We start from the raw sequence: 27,556 nt of genomic DNA on the forward strand, positions 1-27,556 counted from the left end.
GTTGGGAAACCACCTTACAATAAAGTTCTCCCTGAATCTGGGAAGCCTTTGGCATGAACACTCCCTAATTCTAGAGCAAATATTCCTGATCCCAAGTGTGAAGTTGCTTGCTTTCTACCTTCACTGAACAGGATCTTTTTCACAGGGACCTTTACTTGCTTATATGTTAAGAAGGAGCAAAAGACCTTCCACTTTCAGCTCAATGTTTCTCCAGATGGGTGGTTATTAGCTCCACCCTCTGCTTTAACATAGCAAAATTCTACATTGGAAAGCATTTAGAGACATCCACAAGCTATCTCCATCTCAACCTCTGGCCTCAGGCGCAGTGCATTATAAGGATTATGCAGAGGGACAATCTGAGTCCAACTGTCCACCTTCATAAAACATGACAAATTGAATATTCGGTCCAAACAGGATGCTGTACTAACCACCACTGTTAGCCACCTTGGTTCTGAAACCATTAGTATCCCCTTCTAAGGTGATACAGACTATTAACCCACATATGTGAAGCACATATGCCTCAAAAGTTACTTATCTGTAATTTGATCTTTGGTTCTTTGAAGAGCCATCTGTTAATTTACAACACTTGCCCTATTCAGATAGGCCTAGTGCCTTTCATTTCCATGGACTGCTATAGTGATCAAAGGAGCTGAGAGAAATGGTGAAAGCCACCCCTGGACATGTTGCCTAGGGATTGGGTCCTTAGAGCGCTTCTCTTATCCATAGAACATCTGAGAAGAATACTGTGCTGGCACCCATATGGAAGATTCACAAAAACTAGAATGAAGAATGGGGCCCACTCTCTTTCTTTCCATACACATGGAAAGGAGTGAAGATAGGCTTCCCCAACATATGCACACACCCAGAATTGGAAAACATTGGCAGGCATAACGAAAGCCATATTTAGGTTGCACCCAACAGATTAAGATAGAAGCCATCCAGTAGCAGATAAGGTGCACAAATTGAATTTCCCAGAAGGGAACGGAATAAGCAATAAGGCTAGAAGAAACAAGCTTTGTCAAATTTTGCCTCTGTATAGTTCCCAGAGAAAAAAGCAAGTTAGAAATAACTATGTGTGCTCAAGGGACAGTATGTTCTTTTCCTAAATCAGCCCTTGTTTGTGCCTAATAAGGTACGGATGAAGTTGATGTCATGGGATGACTGCAACCAACCTGATAACTGGTTGCTTGTTAACTTTTGTCTTCTCTAAGAGGACACCCTGTGATTGTAGATCAGTAAATCTTCAAAGCACTTTTCAGCTGTTGGTTTATTGCACTTAAATCAGGATTAAGGGGAACATTTTCCTAGATACCCCATAGCTAATTTGGAAGGCATGTGATTGGAATGGGAAGGCAGAGGTTGTAGTCCAGCTCCTCTGAGGGCTCCAAGGAAAGTTGGAATTAAAACAACTACCCTGAAGGTCTAGGCAAAAGTTGGGCCTTCAGAACTCTCCCAAGTCAAGAACTCACCAAAATCTGTCCTGATCCCACAGCCAGCACAGCGGTAGTTCTGCTTGGCTACTGCTGCCTTCCTCCTACAAAACAGAAATTCAGGATACTAAAGAAAAAAAAAAGCCCTTTTCTCCAACTCACTTCTCAGCTCTCAAGAGGTGGAGTTTTTCACCAGTGGATGTTGTTAGCTTGATGAAGGAATGTTTGAGGGCAACGCCTCAGAAATGAGGTGCGTGGAAAACAAATTCCCCAGATGTCCCCAATTTGGCCCCTGGGATGATCTGGAAATGCATAATTCCCTTCGTAAGAGTCCTACCAGTCATCCGCCTCAGGGGAACTCAATGGATCAATAAGTTAGTTTTCATTCAGTCCAACAACCAGTCCCTCTATCACCAAGTGGAATCTGGAAGACTAGAGATGTGCTAAACTTTTTGAATTCAAGCTATCTGAGATCTGAAACACCTCATTTTTTAGTTTGAAATGCCCTTTTCTGAGTGTGAAATAGGCTTTGTTGTACATTTCAGAAACATTTTGAGTCCAAAGCATAGTTTTGAGTTGTTTTGGCCTCAACACACTGGCAAAACAGCTCAAAACAAGTCCATTTGAAACAGGCTACTTTGCACCCAAAACTGGATGTATCGAATGTGAAACATTTTGCATGCTCCTATGGAACACCAGCCTAAAACCATTTCAATCAATATTCTCAAACTGTGGTTCAGTGACTACTGGTGGTCCACCACAGTACCACAGGTTGTCCTTGTGTGGGCGTCCCCCTCTTTTTCACTCTTACTTGGGAGAATATCAAACCAAGTTAAGATTTCAGCTTTCTCACTCAAAATCTCGCAAGATTTCATAAGATTTGGGGGATCTGGGACATTTGCTATTTTTATTTAGTGTTGGGGTTCATCTAGAGAGGTGAAGACATGCCACAGTGCACACAAATGGCAAATTGCTGATCTCTGCCTTGTGGGGCAGTCTTTAAAAGCTTTTGATGATAGCCTACATAAAGCGAAATGTTAAGATTCACTATTTTAAAGCTATTCCAGTCTTCACTGGAAATAACTGAAGGACTGGGCCGACTCTGGATAAGATAGCTTAAATTGCTTCCATTCTCCACTGTGCTCCCTAGAATTTGTTTCATACTTTCTGCTGCTTTGCACAGAACCTGGTCAAGACACAAATGACACGCCCCCCCCACCACCACCACATCACAGACCACAAACAGTCCTCCTTACGTTGGTGCTGGGTGGATATTGAAGATGATCTGTGGGCGTGGAGGGGCCCACTCCAGGTTCCCCCGCACCCGGATGCGAAGCTTGTAAATATCTGCATGTTCTCCATCATCCGGCGAGATGGGCACAGAATCAGGAATTGGCAACAGCTGTAAAAAGAAAGCAAGTACAATGCAAAGAGAACCACCACCTGGTTCTGTTTTGTTGTGGCCTTCTCTAACCTTCTGCCCTTCAGATGCATTGCATTGCATTTCCCAGGCCAGCATTTGTTTAATTAATTTATTTATTTAAATTCACTGGCTGCCCAACTCCAGAGGACTCTAGTCAGTGTGGTCTAACTGGGAATCCAATCCAACATTTTTCAAGGTTAGAGAATACTGCTTTGCAGCCACAATGGCTCAGAGTGGACTCATCCTTCCCCAACTCAAAAGGCACACTTTTCTCCTTGCCAGAATCTTAACGAAGCCTTCTGATGAGACGCAAGCGTAATGAACATGACAATAACCCGACTCAAAGTTTCTGCTGTTCATGGGAAAAGAGCCCAGCCGTTATTCTATGTCCAATAGGAAATCATCAGCATGGACTTATTCATTCTTACGATAGACTAATATCACACTCACATAATTTCTTATTTATTTTTGGAACATTCACATAAGGCTAGGTAAATTCTTTTTAAAAACGTATTTACATGTGGGGGAGATTTTTAGAATGGCATAAACTGAAAAATAACAGGAAGTGCCTGGAATGTTTTTGATGAGTTTCCTTCTGGAATTACTTAAAGTCCTAGTAATAAGAGCTCCCTTAGGAATAGGATTTCTGTGAATTCTTTAACTCTGAGTTTCTAAAAGGTAGAGGAAGGATAATATCCCAAAACGGAGAAAAGGAGCATCATGGGAAAAAGCTGACACGCAGAACTACCAGTCGCAGCTAAGACGCATTTGCAAAGCTGATGCAGGATTGAATCAGAAAGAGCTCAACTTAAAACAGCTACAGCAAAGCAGAGAGGACCCTAGCCCTGTCCTAAGACCACCCTGTTCAGATTCCACACTAGCACTGTTAGTTGTTTTGGCTCAGCTTGTGCAACCCGTCAAGGTATGTAAACAGGGCTGTTTTCTTTTCTAAAAGCCCCCTCTCCCACTTCTAGGGGCTTCTCATGACTGTAGCACTCCTAGAAGGCCTCTACCCCTCGCAACTTCAACATTAAACAAAGCCTGCCACGTTCACACAACACACTTAACCTGGTTACTGAATCCACTCATGTTCTGGATTCACACCAAAGAACGAACCTCCAACTTATCAAGCGGCCTGGATTTACATAACAAACTAAGCTCTACACACACACACACACACACACACACAAAGTTAAAACTAGCGAAGTTTAGCATGAAGTGTGAATGCCTCTGCTAGGGTTTTGTCTCGGGAGCATGAGGGGTGAACACTGTCTATTCTGCATGGGTGCAGATACGTCAACTAGACCTTTGCTCCTGTGGCTGGTCCATCACACACCAAAAAGTTTTCAAATGGTATCTGAATTCTTACATGAGAAGTTCCGGCTCAGGGATGCAATCTGAGCACACATATTTGCAAAACTCTGATTCAGCTGCTGGTTCCCCCTGCAAACAGCCCTGGTGACATGCCTGCTACTCTCCTCTGCTGCAACAGAGCTGGCTCGACACTCCACATCAAACCACGCCAGCACGCCCAGCGCATTTCTTATGCACACTTCAGAAAAGCTGTTAGAGCACACGGTCAGCACAATGCCCGGGCAAACGCCCTCCCCGCCTTGGAACATACCAGCAGGAGCTTGAGGGAAAGCCGTCTTTTCTTATACCACTTGGGGCGCTTAAAAAGCTTTTTAAGAAACTTTATTGGACCCTGAAAACCAACACAAAATATTCTATCATGTTAATTCCCCCCCAAATCTTCCAAAGCTCGCGGGGAAGAAAAGCTGCTATGGAAAGACTGCTGCTGGGAAGAAGCAGCTGACCAGCAGCTGACCATTGAGGGAGTGACCTCCTTCTTATCAAGGGGACGCAGCTGGCTCTTGAAACACCAGGCCTCAACTGCACAGACTGTAAGCCACGTAAAAGAGAAGAGCAGTGGGCTGTGACACAATCTCCCCATTAGAAAAAGGGCCCCAGCATTTCAACTCATGCCTCCTTTCCGTGCTAAGAGGAGGGAAGTAACAGAAGCGATCTGACAACGAAGCAGTCAGCCATTTTGGAAAGGCTCAGTCCGGCAGAACGGTCTCAGGCATGAGGCTAATGGCAAGGGAAGCCTGACTGTGTTCTTCGGCCACTCCAGGACTTTCTAGCCAGGCAAAGAAGATGCCCTGTTCGGGGGGTTAAAGGCATGTAGAGCTGACCTTGGGGAGGGTGGGGGAGAGCCGTTAAGGGGGGACTTGGAGAAGAGCTTACCCAGATAGAAGGAAACCTGAGAAAGAAACTCAGAACTTGAGTTTGGTTTAGCATAAGATGGGACAGAGAGTAACTTGGACAGGCTTTCCTGACTCTATTAGTACAGGTAGTCTTCAGGTTACTACTGTTAGTTCAGCAACCATTCAAAGTTATAACAGTGCTGAATGAGTGGTACTTATGACTGGTCCTTGGAGTTCCAGCTGTTGCAGCATCCCTGCAGTCACAGGATCGCAATTTCCGACATTCCCTGCCAGCTTCCCACAAGCAAAGTCAGTGGGGGAGCCGGCAGGAAGTTGGAAGTCATGATGGTGTGAGATCCTCGCTTGACAACCCATGGGGTCCTTGGGTTACGATGACAACCGGGACAGCCTGGATTGCTGTTGCTAAGCAACGTGGTCACGTGACATCGCACTTTACAACTGCATTGCTTAGTGATGGAAATTCCAGTCCCAATTGCCATTGTAACCCAAGAACTACCTGTATAGCCTACAACAGTAAAGTAGCATTCCTGGAATCTCTACTTAACCTGACCTACCTCAAAAGGCTGAATCAACCAACTACAATTTCCAAACTCACTAAGGAGAATTGCATTTCAAGATATCCAGTAGGAACCAGACTAAGGTAAATTACAGAGGGGCATGATAGCTGACTTTCAGCTCAGAGAAGGGGATTTGGTAAGAACCTACCTTCTGCGGGGCATCGTGCTCGGGCACGAGCCACTCCAGTTCCGAGGCTGCAGGCAGTTGCATCCCTTCAAACTGCTTCAGTAAGCCCATGGCTACAGCTTCTGCCGAGTTCGAATTGAGGAAGGTGTGGTGACTCCTGGAGAAAGTGTCCGAGATGACAAACAACGTAAAGCAACAGGAAAGAACATCCCTTGAGACCAGTGTTTTTCAACCATGGCAACTTTAAGATGTGTGGACCAACTCCCAGAATTCCCCAGCCATGTTGGCTGAGGAATTCTGGGAGTTGAAGTCCACACATCTTAAAGTTGCTAAGGTTGAAAAACACTGCCTCAGACTCTCCCCTACAGGCAGGATTGGGAACACTCTTTTCTGGAGGAAGTATAATGGTATGTGGGAAAGGCCTTGGGAGCCTGGGCCAAGAGACACTGCCAAGGGAATGGTCGGATAAGAGATGACATAGCCCACAGCTGGATAGTGGGCAGGGCAAGAGGCTCAGAAGGGACCCTCCTTAGTTTCTTAGGCTGTAAGGGAGACAGGGGAATAATTGTACTTTCAGACTTGCAAGACATGTCAGCCTTATCAGGTAGACCGGACAGGAAACACAACTAGATAAGCTAATTCTATTTTGGTGTAGAGCTACACTGACAGAATCTTGCATCTCATTTATAACCCAAGAAACTAGGGAGGGGCCCTTCTGAGCTCGTCACGTCCACTATCCAGCTAAGGGCTATGCCCTCTCTTATCTGACCATTCCCTAGGCGGCATCTCTTGGCCAAGTCTCCCAAGGCCTATCCCACATACTATTATATGAAGCTTTTCGGAGGTAGAACCAGACAAGGTCTCCCCTCTTCTCTTTCTTCCCTTTCTCTCTTCCTCTCCTCTTCCTTCCAGTCCAATCGACTGCCAGGACATTTCCTGGCATGGGCCCAATGCTGGAAGGTGTCCCCCCTGCTCTCCCAATATGAAGCGCCTCCTCCCATGTATTTGACTGCTCTGCCTCCCATCTGGTCTTAACTACTGTCCCCTCTCCTGCATGTTCCATTTTGGGCTCACCCCGTCCCTGTGGAGGATAGAAGCAAATGCTTTTCTCAGACCCTGGGGCTTCAGTATTACTTCCTGCTGAGGACATCCTGCTGCAACAGGGATGAGCAATTGAAGACCCTCCAGTGAGTCTTGCCCCACCTCCACAAGTTGGCTTTTAATTAAGCTGTCCTGAAGATGGCTTCAAGCTATGGTGGATCCAGCCTCAGAATAATTCTGAACAGAACTTCTGCAGGTGGCATTTATCAACCTCCCCAACCCAGCCCCCAAACTTCATATCCACCAGGAGTAGTCCTGACAAAACCCTTGCCATCTTTCTGACCTGATGCTTTTAGAACTAGCAACCAACTGGTTTTAACTGTTTTTCTGACCATTACAGAGAGTTGGACTAGATGATCGTCAGGGTCTTTTCCAACATTGTGATTCTATAAGTGGTTCCCACCTACATTTTGGCTCTCCACATCATCCATATGCATGATTCACAGGAAAAACCTGACTCAATCCAGGTTGGGCTGGACTGAGGGGGAAGAATGAAGTTATCAGCAGTAGGCATACATACATGGAACCAGAGGAAAGGAAGGACTTTTTGCTTGGAGTCCTGTTCTTCTTGATGTCTGCATCTAAGTTGCAACATAGTGAAGATGAAGAAAAGTTAGATTTAATGGATCCCTATTGATTTAATAATCGAAATGGGTCCATCACTGATTAAATATCTGATAACCCTACCAGGGATGTTCTCAACTCAACAGAAACACTTCCAGATCTGCCAAGTCAAACCCTCAGCCAAGCAGGTCCTTGCATTATGTTCACAGGAGACAAGGGTAGAGACTTCCTTCACCCTGTCAGATCCACGTACACCCATCTAGGAAAGGGTCATGTGCATAGACTTTATTTAGTTCTGGACCAGGAGTTCTGTTCACATATTTCCAGAGACATCAGAGCAGATGAATTCTGGATTTAGAGAGACCTTAACTTAATGCCAGCAAGGCAAATTTGTTATCCACACTTGAAAATCCCCCTTGTAAAACATTTTAAGGAGACTGTGGCACTGGGCAATGCAGAACTTGATCCTAACCTACGTTTGTAAAAGCAACAGCAGCGAGGGTTACCTCTACAGAACAAGACATACAATTTACACAGCACTGTGCAACTATAGGCCTGCAGTAGTCTTTCAAATGTCAAGGTAACATACTTCAGCTTACATTAATATCATTCTGGCTCCATACAACCCAGTGGAAGCAGTTACTGGGGATTCTGTCAAATGTGAACTCCAAAGGTAAGCATCAGGTCAGCCAGCTCCCATCTGGCCCCTTTCACATACACTGGAGTTCCAGCCTTAAGACACCTGAAAGATGCTAGGTGGGAGAGGTAATCTCCTGAACCTTCCAAAAAGTGACCTAACCCATTTTGCCTAGATGCCAAGGCTGATACAGACTTACCAATGTTTCAGAAGGGTACGGTTATTACCTGAAAACAATGAGGCCATTGAGACGGACAGGTCGCTCTTGGACATGTGAATTAGGTTGGATCCTTCATTTCCATCTGCATGACATGGGGATGACAGAAGAGTGTGTCTCAGCAGGAAGATGGAAGGGCCAGTTTTAATATGAGAGGGAAGATCAGAGGGGCTGGTTCCCAGCAGACCAGCACTTACTCAACTTGCTACTCTGTGGGAAACCTTTCGGCATTGTCTGCTGAGGAGCTACTGGGCCTTGTGTGAGAGTGCAGGCGGGCCTCTGGCCAGGACCACCAGTCCCACTGCTTTTGAGGGCACCCAAACCCCCTGCATACTGGGCTTGCAGTGCCCTTTGGATTCAAAGATGCTTCAGCGTGCAGATGACAGCGCATGTGGCACCTGCTGTAACTGCTTAAATGAAAGAAGCCTTTTCCAAAGATCACATGGCATTTGCAGAAGGCAACCCTGTGACCCTGGGAAAAGTATAGGTACTTTTTAAGGACTGGTGGGCAGGTGCTATGGGAACACCTTCACCTCCTCCACAGCTCCTTTATGTCTTTGAATCCAAAGTGATGTACATGACAGAAAAGACTGCTCTACACCAGTGTTTCTCAACTTTAGCAACTTTCAGAAGTGTGGACTTCAACTCCCAGAATTCCCAGCCAACATGCATGAACTTCAGCTCTCAGAATTCCCCAGCCAGTATGTGCAGATTTCAACTCCCAGAATTTCCCAACCAGCATGTGTGAACCACACATCTTAAAGTTGCTGAGGTTGAGAAACACTCCTCTACACCACCCAACCATTAGGGGGAACTTTCAGGAGATTTCCAAGAAGGCCCATAATTCTATAGAATTATTTTAAAAAAATACAAAATAAGGAGGGTGAGCCCCCTGGCCTTGAGCTCTTAAGGCCACTTCCTGCTCATTTCCGGACTCACAGTATTTGGAAAACAACCTCAAACTCCCCTCTTTACTACTCCTCAGGATACTTAAATGTGATACCTACTAAACAGCCCTGTAAATTAAGTAATCATCAGATGCTAAATAGAGGCCAACCATCGACATCTGCTCCAGTGACCCCTCTAGAATTAGACAAGCATAGCAGAATTGGAAGTGCAAGGGAGAGAGAGAAAGAGCAGGCACACTTTGCAATTTCATAAGGACTGAACCACTCCTTTTGCAGGGGAGGGATGGGGGTGGGGGGGACTAAATGATAAAGTTGCCAAAATAAAGGTGGGGGGGAGAGAGAATAGAAGTACCTCCATACTCCCTATATTCAAAATAGGCATTTATGCTTGCTTTCCGAAATGCAAGGGACTGTCAACAATATAATTATAAGACAAGAAGAGCCAAATCTACAGTGGGCCTACCACATATCTCTTGTCATTTCTGTCCTACTCTTCAATATCAGGAAACCAAGTACCAGGAAACCACCCCCATTTTTAGGACTCATCAGGTACTTTCTTAAAACACCCCCGTCTGTGATGTCTCTGGCTCAGGTGATGGACTGGGAACAGCAATTGTCATTCTAAGTGGACAACATTGTGTTGAATGGACCTAGATGGTCTCCTTATAAGGTTTCTGTTTCATCACCCTGGATAAAGAATAAAGGAAGGGTAGCACAGGGCTCATGCCAGGGATGTCACCTTACCTCGGATCTCATACTCATCCACCTCTTCTGCAGAACCTGAGTCAGAGGGACACGTTGACTCTTGGGAGCTGAAATATGATCCGCTGTCTGTTGCCTTCAGACCTGGGGGACCCATGGAAGGGTGAGGAAGCTTGCATTACATGACCATGAAGATTTTTCACCGTCATCAACAGGACATAATACATAACTGGACAAGAGCAATGGAGCCATCAGTATATATTCCCTTAGGCTTTTATCCAAGTCTCAAACTTTCCAGAATCGGTGTAGTTAATGCTGCTCCTTAGAATGGGTTGGTAGAGGTGGGTCCTCCTTGCCCTTAACTGACTTTTGGGCCACCTTTCCATCTGGCTATTGCAATTACTAGAGGTGGGCCATTTGGTGCTTCCTGTGTCTGAATAGGGCATATCTGAGCTGGCCATAAAAAAAGATCAGCTATAATGACAAGGGAGGATTGGGAGAAGGATCTATCATGGGAGCTGAGAATCATATGCTTCTGCTGCATATGAGCTGAGTATGGTCAACAGGGGACTCCAGTCTTCAGGCTGACCCAGCTCCTCCAAGCTAATTACCAGAAAATGGGAATTTCAAGGGACGAGGGAAATTGGCCAACATTCATCCTACGAAGGGAGGGTCTTACATTTTAACTCCTTGCCCTGATTCAAGGTGGGAAAGACTGCCTCGAGTGTGAGAGAAAATATGTTTTCACACCACACATAGCTGAACGGTGGCATTTGTTCCTACCAGTTGAGCTGTGTAGTAACAGCAGCCATACAAATGGTTTGGAAAGGAGACTGGACAGGTTTTTGGCAGACTAGGCCATCAACAGCTGCTAATAGAGATTGCTGTTTTCCATCTTCTGAAATATCAACAGCAGGCCTTCAAAACTGCTGCTGGGAAGACACACTACAAGGGGGCTTTTGCTCTCCTATCCAGGCTGGTGAACTTCTCAAAGGCATTTAGTTCTCCACTGAGTGACTCAGAAGACAGGGACAGATGAACCAAGGACCTGATCCAGCTTCAGGTCTTTTCCTACATTCATACACAGAATTGGTCCATAGAGAAACACTGAATTTCTCCAGGACAAGTTTCCAAAGCACTAGATGTTTTAGGAACTCTGTCCCAAATCTACAGTTGCAGAAACAGCCTGAGGTCTCTCTGATGGCTTCAGCCCCAAGCAAGTCTTTTTGATGGCAACTTAGCAACATTCCAAAGGAAAGGAAGCACTCACTGTCAGAGCCCAAATCCTGGCACACTGGGTGGAGGTAGCGGGTCCGGATCTGTTGCCGGCGGATACGGATCTTCTGCTTGAGGTCCTGTATCACCTTGTCGCTTTCTTCCTCCTCCTCTTCCATCTGTCGGTTCATCATGTTGCACTTCATCAGCTCAATAGCAGCAATAAGTGATTCGGAGATGCTGAAGTGAGCATTTTCCTGGGGTGAAGGGAGAGAAGCTGTCAAACTGTCCACAGAGCAGAGAATTACATATTTTAGAAGGAAGAAGGAAGAAGTATGGGTGGAGGGGAGGTTCAGTGAAATGACTGTAGTCTAGTTTTCCTTGCTGATGCTTGGGCCAATCCTCTCCCTCCCAAACGCCTATGTTATTCCAGGCTTCTTCTGCAGGGTTGCAGAATTTAGAAACGTGCATAGTAAAAAGCACCCTGAAAATTCCATGTGCCCTGTGAGTTTAAGACACATAAAAGTTATATTTTTAGAAACAGCTTCTGACCAAGACAGGACATTTTCCTACCCAGCTGCTCTACAAAAAAGCAAGTCTCTAATTTATATATTCAGCCAGACTTTTTATTAGTTACTGTAGAAGATGGATTAAATTTAATAAAATACACAGCCAAAGACCAAAAAAAGAGAAAAGGTTGAGAAATTCATCAGAATACAGGGAGTCCCCAGTTTAAGAACGAGTTCTGTTCTCAAGGTTTGTCCTTAAGCTGAACTTGTATGTAAGTCGGAACAGTATTATTGTATAATACTGAATAAGTAGTATTGTGCAATGAACTTGTGTATTTAATTCAAATCATTGTGTATTTAACTTGAATTTTGCTACAATAAGCTCCGTTCTTAACTATGGGTTGTCCATAACCCAGATGTTCTTAACATAGGGACTACCTAAACCTTTAGTATCTAAGACTAAGCGTACCCAAACTACAGTCAGATCCAGCAATTTTGACACTCGCTGCAATGGCACAAAATTTGGCAACCATTCTGGAAACTCCCCAGTTTAGACCAGCATTTCTCAACCTCAGCAACTTTAAGATGGGTGGACTTCAACTCCCGGAATTCCCCAGTCAGTCTGCATGAACTTCCAGTTCCAGAATTCCCCAGCCAGCATGCTGGCTGGGGAATTTTGGGACGAAGTCCACTCATTCTTAAAGTCACTAAAATTGAGAAACACTACTTTAGATAATCTGCACAATTGCCATGGGAGAGCGATCTAAGTAACTTATGATAAGAAGGGAGATTAACTCTACCCTCCAAGGATGGCAAATAGGGCTGTCTTGATTTTGGGGTCTCAACAGATACATAAGCAAGAATGCCATTAAATCTCCCCAAAAGCACCATTCTTGGAAGAGCATCCAAGGATCCCAGCGTGAAAGCCTTCCTATATGACAAGGTAAGTAGGTGATAAAACTATTTAGGTATAGTGAATGGATTGTGGAAGATTGTTTAGCTGGTTTTCTCCATTTCTCACCTCACTGTTTCCATCTTACATTTTAAAAGGGACTATAATCCTAAACTAAAGCAAGAAATCAGCTGCATCTGTAAAAAATGACAAAATAATGATGCCTGTGCAATGAATCATCATGCAAATATCATTCAATTACGCATTGGTGTCATGACCTCTGACACAAGTATATTAAGTCATGGCATTTGCACGATGACATCATCACGCATGTGTCATTATTGTCCCCTCCACCACAGATTCCTATGTAAGAAATCCTGAGAAGAAATCAGCAGGAACAGGGTTCTGTGACCCCTCCCTTTCCATGACTCCCACCAGTTTCCTGATCAACATACTTGTCTCAGGAATCGCTCAGCCTACCTTTTCCAAGTCTGCGCAGCTGCCGAAATCTTGTTCCGACAGGTAACTGATCAGGGACTGGCCTTCCAAAGGCCTCCGGAACATCCCTTCCCCAGAGTGCAGGTACTGTCCAGTGTCTGGCATAGGGGGAAAAAAAGAAAGAAAGTTGTTTTCAAAGTCTTAGATGTTTCAAGAAGAGTTCCTGCAAAAGGAGGAAGAGGAGGAGGAGCAGGAACCCTCAGGTCTGGGGCAAGAAACCAAATCAATGAGAACATTTTGGAGGAAATGTTGATTGGACTTGTGTTAGCCATTCACTCCAAAAGTTGTGAGAGGAATCACGCTTCTCTGTGAAGTGTGGAAGAGTTCACATCCCACAGTGGGACTGAAATCTGATGAAGGACGCAGACTTTAGACTTAGGGAATCCTCTTCAGTGTAACTTCAGCTCAGTTGTTCTTCATATAAGGCTCTGATTAAGGAGCCCAAGAGGATGCAGTTATGCCACACATGTGGACAACAGGTCGACACAAGCTCTGCTGAAAGTATAGGCTACGAGGCTTTCCTTTAGGAACCAGGAAGCCGAGGTCGCAAAGGCATTAAGGCCAGCGATACATTTCAATGTCATTCTTCATTTCATTGTGATAGCAGTGATATTCCCCAGCAAAGGCAAGGAGCACAAATGAGAAGCATTATAGTCTCTATTTTGACACTGTGCAATGTTTGGCGTGCCAGAATAACGTGGACGGGGGAAGAAGGCCTCTGCTTAGCTGGTCCAGCAGGAACCAGCTGCGTGAACTTTTCTCTTTGCACACAGAAACATCTACTCCTGTTTGCCGTCTCTTCACAACTGGCATCCAAGATATAAGTATAATCCTGCACTGAAATCTCTCCCGTAAATAAGCCTTTCACATACATTCAATTTTTCTCTTGTTGAAACTGAGCGGGGGGTAAACTCCTGTTTCAGAATTTGGCCAATTCTGGACTTGGGACAGCTGGTGGAAAAACTATACTGTAGAAACCTCTCCCACCTTTTGAACTGGCTCTGAAGACAAAAGCTGGAAATTGAACCGGGCTCACCATATTCCATGTAGACTGATCCAGAGGTGCTTCCATCTTTACTCTGCATAGAACAGGACATGTTGCCCTTGTATTGAGAAATATCTCCATTGGATTCTAGATGCAACATGTAAAACAAAAGAGACCATCAACTGCCATGATCCACGTGGGGGGAAAGCCAACAGAACTGAGTGGGAGAAAGTGAGGAAAGATGGAACTATCATATCAAACCAGAAGGAGAGAACACAAATGTTGGTCCAACAGAGGCTCACAAGACGTAACAGCAGATATATACAAGCTGTTGCGGTGCACGATTTTTAAGAAAGATGAATGGAAAGGTTCAAAAAGAGGTTGGTTGCTAATGGACTAGTTGAATTGCTCCAGCAGATGACAGGCTTGGGTTCCAGAGAACCAGCTTAACTCTCATTTTGCACTCAACACACAGCCAAGTTTTGTTTTTCCCCTCAACAGAGAAAATTTGAAGCACCTGCACCCCAGAGGAACTGCATGAATTTCACTTCCGCACAAGACATCCACGCACATCTGCTTGGTTGAAGGAGGGGGCTGAGCCACTGTTTTGAGTCTACTGTCAAGAGACTGTTATTTAAATTTGCCCCAAAGCATTCCTATACCTTCTTTGTTATTGCTGCTGTCAGGTAAGATAAATGGAGCTCCCATAGTTGTGCATCAGAGAGAACATATTTCCTAGGGCATGTGCAAATGGGCTACTCAATGCAAGGTAGTTATCTCTTTTTCTCACCACACCAGCATGAAAACAAATCAGTGTGTTAAGCAATCAGTTAAACATGTGGAAGCATCATTTGAAACATGTGGCTTTCCTTCACCATTGCCACCTCTGAACGCAGGAACGGGGAAAACTGGGAATACGCCTGCATATGGAAGACTTGCACCCTAGTGAGGAAAGTACTCAGAATGTTTCTGCCCACTGTATTGTTCTCTATGTTCAGAAATATCACAGTACATAGCAGCACTTGATGGCCTTGATGGCCTCAAACAGCAAAGCTGGGTTCAGCTTTGTTGGGATGGGAGACCATCAGAAATCACAAGGGTGTTGGCTAGATGGGGAAGCCAGAAGACCACCCCAGAAAATGGCGGTTGGATGTCCATGTGGGCCCCAGGAGTTGAAGCCTACTTGAAGAAGACATTATCTTTACAGTCTTTTTCCCTTGAAGCAGGGTTCAGGCAGGTAAGTTTGATGGACAGTTAAGAGAGACTGTACTGTAGGATTTTATAGCTTGCGTGCACAGGTTTAAACAGGGGTGGAGCGGGGGGACTGATAACTGGGTCACCCAGATGACATTGTGCACAGCAAGAAGTACAATTTTTCCACTGAACTCCACAATAACATTGTCCTTTAGGGACTCTCGGCTTGTCTTAAACATTGCTCAGAAACTGCAGTTACTACTGCAGGGGGCTAGCACTTTCACCAAATCCTTGGAAGATGATGCCAATCATGTTTTACACTTACAAGGGGCAAAGAATTTGGAGCCAACCTCCTCTAGTCACCCTTCTCCCCCACATCCCTATAATTTATGAGATTAAGAGCATCCACGGTTGTTCCCACTGGCTAGCGGCCTTTCTGCTTCTTTCTCTTGGAACAGGGTGCAAAACCTGTGGCTTACAGCCCACAAGCTGCCTGCCAGGCCCTTTTCAGTCCCCTCAAAGCCCTCAAGGCTGAATTTTGGATACATAAATTACCACAGCAATTTGTGAATTACCGCAGCACAATTTTTAAGTGCTGTTTTAATGAAGCATAAACACTTGCCTGTTCTCCTATTCCAAAAACAAGAACACAAAACACAAAACCCCAAAGGCCACCCCAGCAAAGTCACCACCATGCCTCTTGTGGCGGTTGAAATGATAGTTGTCAAAAAGGCAGTCCTATTTTGCAAAAAGACTGGCCTCTCCTTGTCTTGGCAGCCCCAAGCCCCTGCACTCTTAGGACGCCCAAGGCTTCTTTTTCTGATCTGGCTTTTGACAAGCAATAGTTACCCTGATATGGAAAAAAATAATTTCACCAGGATGCTTCCACATTTATTTTCATACAGCAGGGCGCAGGATAAATGTAGCCTGCATACCTGCTCCCACACTGACCTCTTTCTGAAACTTTTGTCGTGAAGCTTTTCTGGAGCTCTGGAATGGCTGGACATAAGCCTTCCCTAAGGTTCCCAAAATCTGTGCTGATTCCAGATGGTCATAATTCTGGAACAGGCCAGACCTTGAGATCTTTCTTCAAGGGAAAGGTTTAAAAGCTTGAATTGAGTGTGAGTTTAACCTCCATTCAGACCAAGCAAGCTGTTGGTACCTTAGTTGGTGCTATTACTGGCATAAAAACAGGAACAGCGCATACAGTGAAATGAAGGTGATGGACGGAGAAACAATTATAGGAGAACACACACTGAGAACAGCCTTTCCCAACATGGCGCCCTTCACCAATGCTGGACTATAGCTCCCATTAGCAGCAGCCTGAATGTAAGCCAGCACAGCTTGAGAGCACCAGGTTGGGGACTTCTGCTATAGAAAATGCAATAGTAAAAGGAGAGAAGAGAACAAAGGCAAAGACGACCTTGGTGTCAAGTCTGTGAGTTTAGAAGTTCAGTCCATATTTGGTATCATTTCATGGGACTGATCTCTTGCCCATGGACGACTTGCAGCCCATGACAGAGGTGTGTTCTGTGGTGCAAGTATGCAGAATATTCATGCGGGGAAGAATTGGTCTTTTCTAAATTCCCAGTGGGAAGACATGCTTGCATCCATGACATCACGAGACCCTATAACCTAAGTCTTCCTCGTCCAGGAAGGACATCATATGAAAATTATCCTTAAAACAGTTGTTTTGACATGGCAGATCCTCTGGATGAATTAACATTTTTGGCTTCACAAAAGCCTTGTTGAGAAGTGCTCCAAAGTGGATTAATCTCTGGAGGGGAAACCACCTGCTGCGTGGGAAACTGAGCCTGCTCCATGTCAAAATGCTGAGTTGTGATGACTTTTTAGGGCTTTAAGGACCAAACTCCAAATGGCCCAAGATTCCCCCCTGCCATCTTGTTTTATTATAGCACCAGCCAAGGAAGGAAGGCCTCTATTTCTTTGCCTGAATAACCTTATAGAACGCCCCCCCCCCCCCACCGCCTCTAATTCAGCCAGAAGAATCTCCCTGAAGGAGGCAACCAGGTGAGAATCCTCACCGTGCCACTGGGCCATTTCTCAGAAGGAGGGGGAGGAGGAGGAGGAGGATTAAGGCTGACAGCAGAAATTTTGCAAAAGTCTTGAACTCAGTGCAAGGAAATACTGATGAGGAGATGTGGGAGGGGGGCTGGGAAGAGAAAGGAAGATGGTTGCAACATGCTGGTTCCCAAACCTGCTACAGGATCTTCTATTATAATGCTGATGTCCCTCTGCCCTCCTAAGGACACGCAGCGAAGCAGAAGAGAATATTAAGAGAAAAATAGAATAAAAATAAAAAGGATAGTTACTTTCCAAGATAGAATCCTATCTGGCTCACTTTTGGGAGTATCACTGTTACCTCACACAGATCTGGCCACTTCACATACCACAAAAACCTTCCCTTTAAGATGAAGATTCCCAGATTATCACAGTTATAGTACTCTTCAGCCATTATCACCACCTGTTTCTCCATCTTTTTCAGTGACTGTCTATAGCAGCCTTCCCAACCAGGATGCCCTCCAGGTGAGTGAACTTCAACACCCAGAGTCCTCAGGAATGGTCAGGTTGACTGAGGAATGCTGGGATTTCAAGTCCCCACCTTTAGAAAGCATACTGTGTGGGATGGAGAAGTATTATTAAGCTATAATTCCCAGCAGCCCTTGCCAGGACGTTGGCAGTGAGAATGGGTTAGAACTAAAGATCAGCACTATTTGAGGGAGGGGAGTTTCCCTGCTTCTGACACAGATTATTTGTAAAATGTCTTGTAAAGAGGGAAGAGACGCGCCCAAATCAGTTAAGGAGATGGGGGACTAAGTACTCCAAGGCAAAGAAGTCTCAAACAGGCTTAAAATGCAATACATTGCAACACACTTAAACTGTTTACTGCATCAACCATTTTCTGAGTCTACACAGTATGTTGTACCATAAATAAGCCAAATACATAAAGCAACAAAACCTTTAATCCAGAGGACAAACATATCTATTGTGCAATGCAGCTGTGGGGCCTTTAATGAACCTGGTTAAGTATGTGGAACGGACCTGGTCTTTCTTTATCTGTTTTATTTCCCTTCAATTAGCGTTTTTAAGAGAGGCCTTTTCAACTCAGTTGAGAGGCATGCTATAACGTACCACAACTGGAGATGCAGAATTAGGAGAGCATTTCTGAACTGGAATTGTTGCTGAGGGGGAGGAAGAGGATCTGATCAGCCACCAGTCCAGTTCTGCTATTCAGAGACCACCTACATGAGCATCTAATGCAGTGTTTTTCCAACCTGGCAACTTTAAGATGCGTGGACTTCAACTCTCAGAATTCCCCAGCCAGCACGTTTGAAGTTGCCAAGTTGGAAAAACACCGCTCTAATGCATGACACACAGAACGGCATTTGAGAGTAGCAGAAGTAACAAGAGCTTCTTTCACCCCCATTTGCCCCCCTTACCATGAGCTTTTGCAGAAGCCACGTTGGTGTCTGAATGGGAGCGCACATGACTCCTTTTGAGTTTCCCTTGGAGACTTGATGTCTGTCCCTCGGAGAAGCTGGACCTGCGCAACAGCACTGCTTTCTGGCTGCCGCTGCCTCCCTGCTCCCCCCAGGAGGAAACCGACTCCTGCTTCTGAGAGCTGCTGGATGAAAACAGATTGGAAGTGCTGCTCCCAGCACTGTTTGAGGTGGCGGCGCCAGATTCATTGGGGCTGTCACAATCCTGACTTTGCCGGCCGAGATTCCCAATGGCCAGATATTCCGGCCCGTCCGTCTCATCCTGGCTTCCAGACCAGGGGTCAGAGTTCACGTTGGGCAAGATGCCAGGGCTCATGCCAGCAGCTGGGAAGTGGTCATCTTTGGGGCCAGAGATGCTGAGATGAGGAAGAAGAGGAACCGGGTGTTGGGGGCACCTGCCTTCCAGATGCTGGTGGGCTGAGGCCCAGGGGGTATTTTCTTGAGACTGGCAGGGGCTACTGAATGCTGAAGGGCTTGATAATCTCCTGTCTAGAAAGAGAAGTAGAAACAAAAAGAGAATTCACCTTAGGGATGATGTGGCTACAAGAACATAATTGTGTGAGTAGAAACATTCTGGAACCTGCAGTGAGCCCAATACCAGAAACTAATGAGGGATGGACAATCCACTTTACCCCCAGTGCCCCATTTGCAGCCCCCCAAATGGGAAGTGCCAATACTTTCTTAACCCTGGCAGAAACTTAAGGCACTTGGGGCATTCCCTAAACAACATGGAAGGTCCCCTCTCCAGTGGGAAAGGACTGTTGTTTTGTACTGTTTTGTATTGTTCTTTGTTTTTATATGCTTTTAACAATATGTAAACCACCCAGAGTTGCTGGGAGTCAGGAAGCATACAAATGTTGTTGTTTTATTTATTATTATTATTATTATTATTATTATTATTATTGTTGTTGTTGTTGTTGTTGTTGTTGAAAATGAGCACCTTAAGCTTTAGCAAACTCTGGCACCCATTCTCACCCATCCCTTCATGTGCAAAAATAGGAGCCAAACTGTTGTCCAGTCCACTTCAATGACTAAAACAAAGCCTGATTTCCAGTCTGTCAAAGTTCACAGCCCCTTAAAAAGCCTCCAAATTTACTGGCAACAGACATTTCCTGCCAGAGAGAAGGTTGGGAGCCAGCAGAGAAAATTCCCAGTCAGCAATTGCCTTATCACTATTATCCAAATTAGATAATACTTACTGCCATTTACTATATAGAGGGGAAGGCTACTTCTAAATTCCAGTTACTGTAACTTCCAACAGTTAGACCAGTGTTTCCCAGCCTCAGCAGCTTTAAGATGTGTGGACTTGAATTCCCCAGCCAGCATGCATGGATTTCAACACCCAGAATTCCCCAGTCAGAATGCTGGCTGGGGAATTCTGGGAGTTGAAATCCACACACTTTAAAGTTGTTGAGGTTGAAAAACATTGAGTGAAACTATTGATGGACCAAAGTGCCATGGAGCACATCCCACTGGATTTAGAAAAGAATGGACAACTTCCAGGGATTCCCAAATAAACACCAGCTGTTGATCTTTCAAGCCTCCTATAGGAATCAAAACAACCTACTAATCTATGTACTGTATATATATGGGATCCAAGACCTTCTTGGCAGGCCTTTCTCCAACCACCTTCCTTGGAAGCCAGCCAGGTGTTGGGGGGCCTTTCCCATGGGGATAATTTATACTGCAACTATGCCATAGAAATCCTACTCATCTGATGAGTGAACAGTTTTAGGGACCAAATCAAGAAGTGTTTTCCTGCCCAGGTTTTTAGCAAACAGCAAATATTAATGGCTGGTTTAAAAATTTTACTGCTAGCTACATCCACAAGTGGAGATCCAATGAACTCCAAAAATACAGAAGCAAGGCATGAAGGTGAGCGTTATCTTCCTCTGGCTCGTATGTCCCCCTTTCTCCCACCATGGATAGCCAGAGACACACAGGCACCAAAAACTGCAACATACATCAACTTCCAACTGAACAGCGTCATCTGTGCTGCAGCAACTGAGTCGCAGGAAAGAGATTTTGCTAAAAAAGAATTGCCTAACATGCAGATGCTCACGGCTCGCCTTCCTTACCTTGGACGCTGGCAGAGGCAGAGGGAAGACCCGCGAGGGAGCCAAGGTGCCGATGGGCTGTGCTTTCGGCAGGAGGGGTAGAGAGGGATCCCAGAAGCGCCGTGAGGCTCTTTGTCCCGGGCTCAGAGGCCTCGCCTCTCCTGGCAAACTGAAAGAACGGCCAAGTTCAGGCAACAGTCACGCGGAGGACTGGGGGAGGATAAGAGAGAGAAGCAGAGACGCGCGGCCTGCTTCTTCTGACATCCCAGGAACAGTTCCTGCGCTGACTTAACAGGTTGCCCACAGGAGTCATATGTCACAGGGCCTTCTGGCACACTTTCAAGGACAGTGTTTTTCAACCTTGGCAACTTTATGTTGTGTGGACTTCAACTCCCAGAGTTCCCTCCCAGCCAGCACTGCATGGACTTCAACTCCTAGAATTTCCCAGCTAGAATTCTGGGAGTTGAAATCCACACATCTTAAAGTTGCCAAAGTCGAGAAACACTGGGCTAGAGGAATGGGCATGCCTGTAGCCATTCATCAGCACTGCTGTCTCATTTGAACTTTGTGCTCCACAATCCCCATAGCTCTCTTTTCTGGAGAAAAATCAGCAGTATCTGGCAAGTCAAAAATCCAAAGTGGAGGCATAGAAGAGAGGATACTTGACCTGGTAAGGGGCTTGTTAAAAAAAATCTTGGAATAGGAGCTCAGTATGAGCCAGCAGAGTGACAGAGCTGCAAAGAAGGCAAATGCAGTTTTAGGCTGCATCAAAATCACAGGAAGCAATTTTATTCTGTCTCCGTCAGGCCCTATTTCAACTACTTGTCCAGTTCTGGGCACAACATTTTAAGAAAAGTTTAAAGAAATCAGAACAGGTTCAGAGAAGGCAACAAGAATGATCGGGGAGCTAGCGACAAAGCCCAACGAAGAAAGAGCTGGGTATGTTTAGCCTCGAGGAAAGACAATTGAGGGGATATAGAAGCATTTTTCAAATGCCTGAATGGATAATGCACAGGCCTCTTCATCATCACTCCAGAACACTGACTTAGAATAATGGATTTAAGATCCAGGAAGGCATATTCCAACTGAATGTCAGAAAAACAACATAATAGTAAGAGCAATTCAATATTGGAACCAATTTTCCAGAGTGGGGGTGGGCTCCCCTCCACTGGATATGTTCAGGCAGCCATCCGCCTGGAATGTTTTAATTTGGATTCCTGAACTACCAGTGGGTTGAACTCAAGGCCCCCAAGAGCTCTATCCAGTTCAGGAATTTTATCCTTCTGCTGAACTTCTTGAGGAATCCACAACTAGCTTCTGACACCATTTTTAAAAATTTCTAATTAGAAGTAGCTCCAATCAAGAGCACAAATATCTAGAGCATCAGGCAGGTTCTTGTCCTATGCCCTGTGCTACCCAGAAGTATCTTCCTTTCTTTCTAAAAGGTCTATTTTCCTTCATACCTAGTGAAGAATTTTATTCACCCTAGGCGAGCAGTTACCAGCAAAGTTAAGTTGAGACAACTGAGGACAGGTGCTTAGGTCCCACTCCTTGAGAAATCTGGTGGCCTGCATCCAGCCCTGGCCAACCATGTGGCAGTGGCACTGCAGCTGCTTTTGGACAATTCATTTACAGGATCCATAAGTCCAAAGCACTCCTTCAGAAGACCTCTGCTCCTGAATGAGATACTGTGTGAAGGATGACAGCAAAGGTTCAAAAGGCGGCCACGCTGACAATCTTGGATGCCCCAAGAACGGCACATATAACACCTTTACTGCGGGAACTGCATTGGGTCCTAGTTTGCTTCCAGGTCCAATTCAAGGTATTGGTTATCACCTTTAAAGCCCTACATGGCATGGGACCGGGTTACCTGAGGGACCATCTCACCCCCATCACATGAACCTGTCCCACCCGGTCAGGCAGAGAGGGCATCTTGCGGACCCTGTCAGTAAGAGAATGTCGGCTGGTGGGGCCCAGGAGAAGAGTCTTCTCTGCTGCTGCCCCCATCCTTTGGAATATTCTACCCCCAGAGGTGCAGTGGGCCCCCACCCTCCCGGCTTTCCGCAAAGGCTTAAAGACCTGGCTCTGCCAGCTTGCGTGGGGCAATAGGAATCTTACCCAATCCTGGGGGTGGCTGGTGCCTTGATGATGCTCCCCGAGCTACCTGCCCATGTAACATCTATCCTTGGATTATATTTATTTTCCATTTATTCAAGACCATTTTATACTGCATTTTTAATTGATTTTAACTTCTTTGTAAACCACCCAGAGTGGTCTTTTAACGAGGTGGGCGGTGACAAATTTGATATATAAATGAATGAATAAAGGACCCAAAGCCAGACCAAAGACCCAACCCAAGAAGAAATGAGAAAGTCCCTTCTCACTATAGATGCGTCAATCTGAGCCAGCAGCCGGGGGTTGTTCTGCTCCACAGCTTCTAGGCACTGCAACATGACAGTGACGTGGGCGTCGCTCAGCAGAAAAGCTGAGTCTGCAAAAGAAAAAGAAAAAAGGAGGAGAGAATTGTGCCTTTGGTCCTGCACTTAGAGGATGTTGCATGCAGTATTTTCATTCCCGGGGTCTCCATCCCATGCTTCGGAACAGATCCCTTTGGGAAGGGAGGAGCTACCCCAGACTTCCAGGAAAGAGAGAGAGAGAGAGAGTCTCCACTGCTGCTGTCTAGATTTCTAATGTGATCAAAGGGGACCCGGTAGTGCAGCGTTTCTCACCCTTGACAACTTGAAGATGTGTGGACGTCAACTCCCAGAATTCCTCATGCTGTTGAGGTCTACACATCTTCAAATTCCCAAGGCTGAGAAAAATTGCAGCAGCGCATTGTCAAGTGAGAAGCGAGGAGAGAATATCCCCAGCAAAAACAAGAATGCCCAAGCAAGCATTAACCCCAGCCACCCATTCAAAGTAGACCCATTTGGAGGTTGCCAAGTTGGGAAAGGAAGTGGCTAGTTTGAAGGAGTTTGGGCCAGGGGCTTGGCCCCAAGGTAAGCTTAGCAACAGTGCTGCTGGACAGGGGTATTCTGGATTTATCTTTTTTTTATTATTATTTTATTTAAGTGACCAGCTAAGTGTCAACACCTATACAATCTTGGTTGATCTCGAAAAGCTAAGCAGGGTTGGACCTGATTAGTCTGTGGAGGGGAGACCCATGGTTAACCCCGGGACTAAAAGCTAGAGTGGGAAGTTGAGAAACTGTCTCAGAAGCAGGAATGGCAACCTGCTTCCATACCGTGGCCGAGAAAATGCCATGGAAGCATCAAAGAGGACCAGGAGTCGAGTTCAAGTGGGAGACTGACATTAAACAGGATAGGGCCTAGAAAATACTGGAGTGGGAGAACTTTAGTGGCTAGGCACCAGATTGGGAATTCAAAGAAACCCCCCAGAAGCGAGTAACTTCCACTCCCATGTTGCCACCCACCCCTCCCACATAAAGCAGCAGGAAAAAGCAGGGGGAAGTTTGGCAGGGAGAGGCGAAATCCAAGTATGGGAGGCCTGCAAGCCCTGTTTCATCTGCAGCCTGCCAGGGTGGGATGAACGGAAGGCAGCTTCTGGAAGCCAGTTCCCCACTAGGAGAGAACACACCCAACAAATTCTACCAGGCAGGGAACAGGAGCAGGGGAAGGCAAGGATGGCCAGTTTTCTCTTACCAGTGTAGAATTTCCTGATATACTGCTTGTTCCCCAGCAGAGGTTTCAGCTGAGCTGAAAGGCAGTGGAATTGCAAGCTGTGCTGCAGCCAGAGCTCTGCGACGGTTCGCTTTCTGGCCTCGTCAGAACTCTGCTGCCCGTTCTCGTGCAGATGGAGAAACTGGAAAAGAGGAGCCAGGTTAAAAGACAAAGCAGGCCAAAGTCAGGGGGAACACAGTATCCATGATGGAATGGCCCTTTTTAGGTCTCCTGCCCCCCAAAAGCCTGAGGGGGGCTCTTGTTTAAAGACCAGAAGAGGCCACAAGGACCAGAAAAGGCTGGCTACCAGCTTCAGCTCCCCAACTGCCAGTTGAAAGGAGGGTTCGTCTAAAAAGAGATGTTTTATCTGCTGGAGAAAAAGGTAAGTCCCACTTGTCCTTGGTCCAAGACATCAGCTGGCCCCTAAACTAGGCAGCATGCTGTCTGTCTTAGAGACATCACCATCCTATCTCCCCATTTATTAGCCCTCTCCTTCAGCCCTACGATCGAAGGTCAGGATTTGAAGGGCGACAAGGCCGGAGAGGAGATGCCTGGCTTGTCGTTGCTTCAGGAGAAGGAATTCAGTCGGAGAAGTTCAGGGATCGGCCGCTGCAGGAGATCACCTGAGGTTTTGCTTTTACCCGCATTCAGCCGGGCAAGCCATTCCCAACTGAAGAGCGGGGGCCAAGATCCAACATGCAGCATCTACCTCTCTCCCCTTGAGGATTTTTTGAAGGAGCCCTGAGCAGGGTGAAGAATCTAATCCAGTGTTTCTCAAACTTGGCCGCTTGAAGATGTGTGGACTTCAACTCCCAGAATTCCCCTGGGAAACCCTGGGGAATTCTGGGAGCTGAAGTCCACACATCCTCAAGCAGCCAAGTCTGAGAAACATTGGTCTACCCTCTGCCTTTACATTCCCAAGCCTCAAATCAGCACCTCTGCCAGGGAAGAGCTTCTCGTACAATTAGTGTTTTGAGCAACCTTTGGAAAAGTTTCAAAAGCAACCAACCAAGGGACCTTCTCACTCACCTAGTGGGTAACAGCAAAGCCACTTCTCTGTTGTTTCAACACCGCTTCTCCTGTACCCGACCTCCGAAACCCAAGCTTCTCTCCCCACATCCCCCAGGCACTCACTCACCTTCTCGACATGATGGGCCGCGTGCGGGCTCAGCCAACGCACATCCTTCACAAACTGCCAATAGTCTGTCTGCCGGCGACGCACCTGCCAGGAAACAGAGGCAGAGTTCAGGTTCCTCTGATGGCACTGGCTCAGAGAACTGACTGCAACCTCGCCCGTGCTGCCAAAACGCGACCAGGCAGAGAAAGAGGAAGGAAACGAGCTGTTTTACAGCTGCTGAATATAAATGGCAAAAGGAAAAAGCACGGCCAGCAGCAAAAGAAAACAGCCTTCAACTTGCATCTTCTTCCTCCTGGCCGAAGATCAGTTTGCCCTTTATCCTAATGTAGGCAACAATTATTTGCTTATTGCATTAGCATCCTACCTTTTCTCTGAGAGTGTGAGGTAGCACAAGTGGGGTTCTTCTCCAATGTTATATCCCCACAACAACCCTGTCAGGTTGTTTAAGCTGAGAGAGAGAAGGACTAGTCCAGATTCACCTCAAGAAGCTCTGTGGGGCAGTTGGAACTGGAAGCTGGGTTTCCCTGGTCATCTCAACCACTGCACTGGCTCCCACAATGGGTTTATTTGGGCTTAGCTGGTAGAATTCGTTACTTGACTCACTGAATTTGCAACAGTAGAGCAATCAAAAACAGCCAAAAGAACTATGAAGTAAGACCTGGAGAACAGAAAACTGCAGGGCAGAATTGTTCTGCATTGTTCCAAAAGCCAAGGCAAGAAATAGTGAATTGAATCTGCAGGGAAGGAAATTTTGGTTGGACTTCAGGAAGAATCGCCTAATGGTAAGAGCTGTTCAACAAGGGAAGAAGGTGGCCTCTCCTTCACTGGGAGTGTTTCAACAGAGCTCAGTGGGCATCTGCCCGGGATACTGTGCTGGTGGATTCCTGCACTGGGCAGGGGATTGGCCTGGGTGACCTCTAAGACTCCTCCCAGCTCTTTACATGCTGATTCTTGACAATGAAGCAGGAATCTTTGACTTTTCATAAATGTGCTGAGAAATACACATACAAATACAGATAGTTCTCATTTACCCACCACAACTGGAACTGGCAACTCCATTGCTAAGTGACACAGTCGTTAAATGAAACATCACGTTCCGCTGCAGTCATTGAATCATTGCAGGTCATTAAGCATGACATCACGTAACCGCAATTTGCGACTTACTGCTGGCTTCCCCTTTGACATAGCTTGCTGGAAGCCATCAGTGAAGCTTGCAAATAGTGATTATGTGACCATGGGACGCTACGACCATCATAAATGTGTGTCAGTTGCAAAGCGCCCAAATGGCAATCATGTGACCACAAGGATGCTGCAACGGCTGCAAATTCAAGGAGCAGTTGTAAACCTACTTTTTCAGAGCCGTCGTAACTGAACAGTCACTAAACGAGGTAGTTGGTAAGCAAGGACTACCTGTATGCTTTAGGGTATTGTACTCCAGCTCCTTAAGTTGCACAAGGAAAGGAACCAAGTGTAGGTCAGTACATTGCATGCAGTTAATAGGATGCAGGCAGCAACAGTATGTTGGCTTGTAAGGCAGTCTCTAGGCTACAGATCCTAGCTTACACAGAATAGCACAAGCAGCTTTGGATAAAACCTTGCTTTGGATGCTCTTATGGCATACTGGCCAAAATTTGGAATTTTACTACTGTAGAGATGGGAAAGGAAGCCAAGATGGGAGAGAAAGGTCTTGCTTATATAAAGCTATCTAGTGGATGAGATCTGAACCAACAATGACCTTCACTGATTCTAAACCTTCTAAATCTTAAGTCTCAACAACGACTGTCAAAAAACTTGGATCCCACCAAGCCAGAATCCAAAAGCCCACTTTTTTTTTCAGAGAAAGACAAGCATTCTGTTATATATTTATTTGTTATGGTAAATTTTAAGGACATAAAAACTGCAAACATCCTTCTAGCAGTAACGTTGTTGTTATAACTGTAAAACAATTTATTAGTGCTAGTGGGCCAAAGGGG

The 27,556-nt window shown here is 45.8% G+C and overlaps 1 protein-coding gene across 3 annotated transcripts in view; it reads right to left on the reverse strand.

Moving 5' to 3' along the window:
• The window catches only part of RUBCN (rubicon autophagy regulator), a 49,528-nt gene that overhangs the window by 10,123 nt on the left and 11,849 nt on the right, over positions 1–27,556 (reverse strand). For 2 of the 3 annotated variants that reach the window (XM_025175447.2, XM_088132497.1), the window contains exons 3-17: positions 25,584–25,667; positions 24,428–24,587; positions 23,150–23,256; positions 20,787–20,934; positions 18,649–19,197; positions 17,406–17,450; positions 14,045–14,140; positions 12,991–13,106; positions 11,165–11,366; positions 9,937–10,038; positions 8,295–8,369; positions 7,387–7,447; positions 5,787–5,922; positions 2,687–2,832; positions 1,470–1,534 (exon numbers count right to left, since the gene is read on the reverse strand). In XM_025175447.2, coding sequence (XP_025031215.1) covers positions 1,470–1,534; positions 2,687–2,832; positions 5,787–5,922; positions 7,387–7,447; positions 8,295–8,369; positions 9,937–10,038; positions 11,165–11,366; positions 12,991–13,106; positions 14,045–14,140; positions 17,406–17,450; positions 18,649–19,197; positions 20,787–20,934; positions 23,150–23,256; positions 24,428–24,587; positions 25,584–25,667 — 2,092 coding nt within the window. The remainder of the gene's footprint in view (positions 1–1,469; positions 1,535–2,686; positions 2,833–5,786; positions 5,923–7,386; positions 7,448–8,294; positions 8,370–9,936; positions 10,039–11,164; positions 11,367–12,990; positions 13,107–14,044; positions 14,141–17,405; positions 17,451–18,648; positions 19,198–20,786; positions 20,935–23,149; positions 23,257–24,427; positions 24,588–25,583; positions 25,668–27,556) is intronic. The other variant, XM_025175448.2, reaches the window with a different exon arrangement.

This window comes from Python bivittatus, unplaced genomic scaffold (assembly GCF_059951505.1).
Source record: "Python bivittatus isolate LINGU-HERP-01145 unplaced genomic scaffold, Pbiv_v1 ctg000980_np1212, whole genome shotgun sequence".
NCBI lineage: Eukaryota > Metazoa > Chordata > Lepidosauria > Squamata > Pythonidae > Python > Python bivittatus.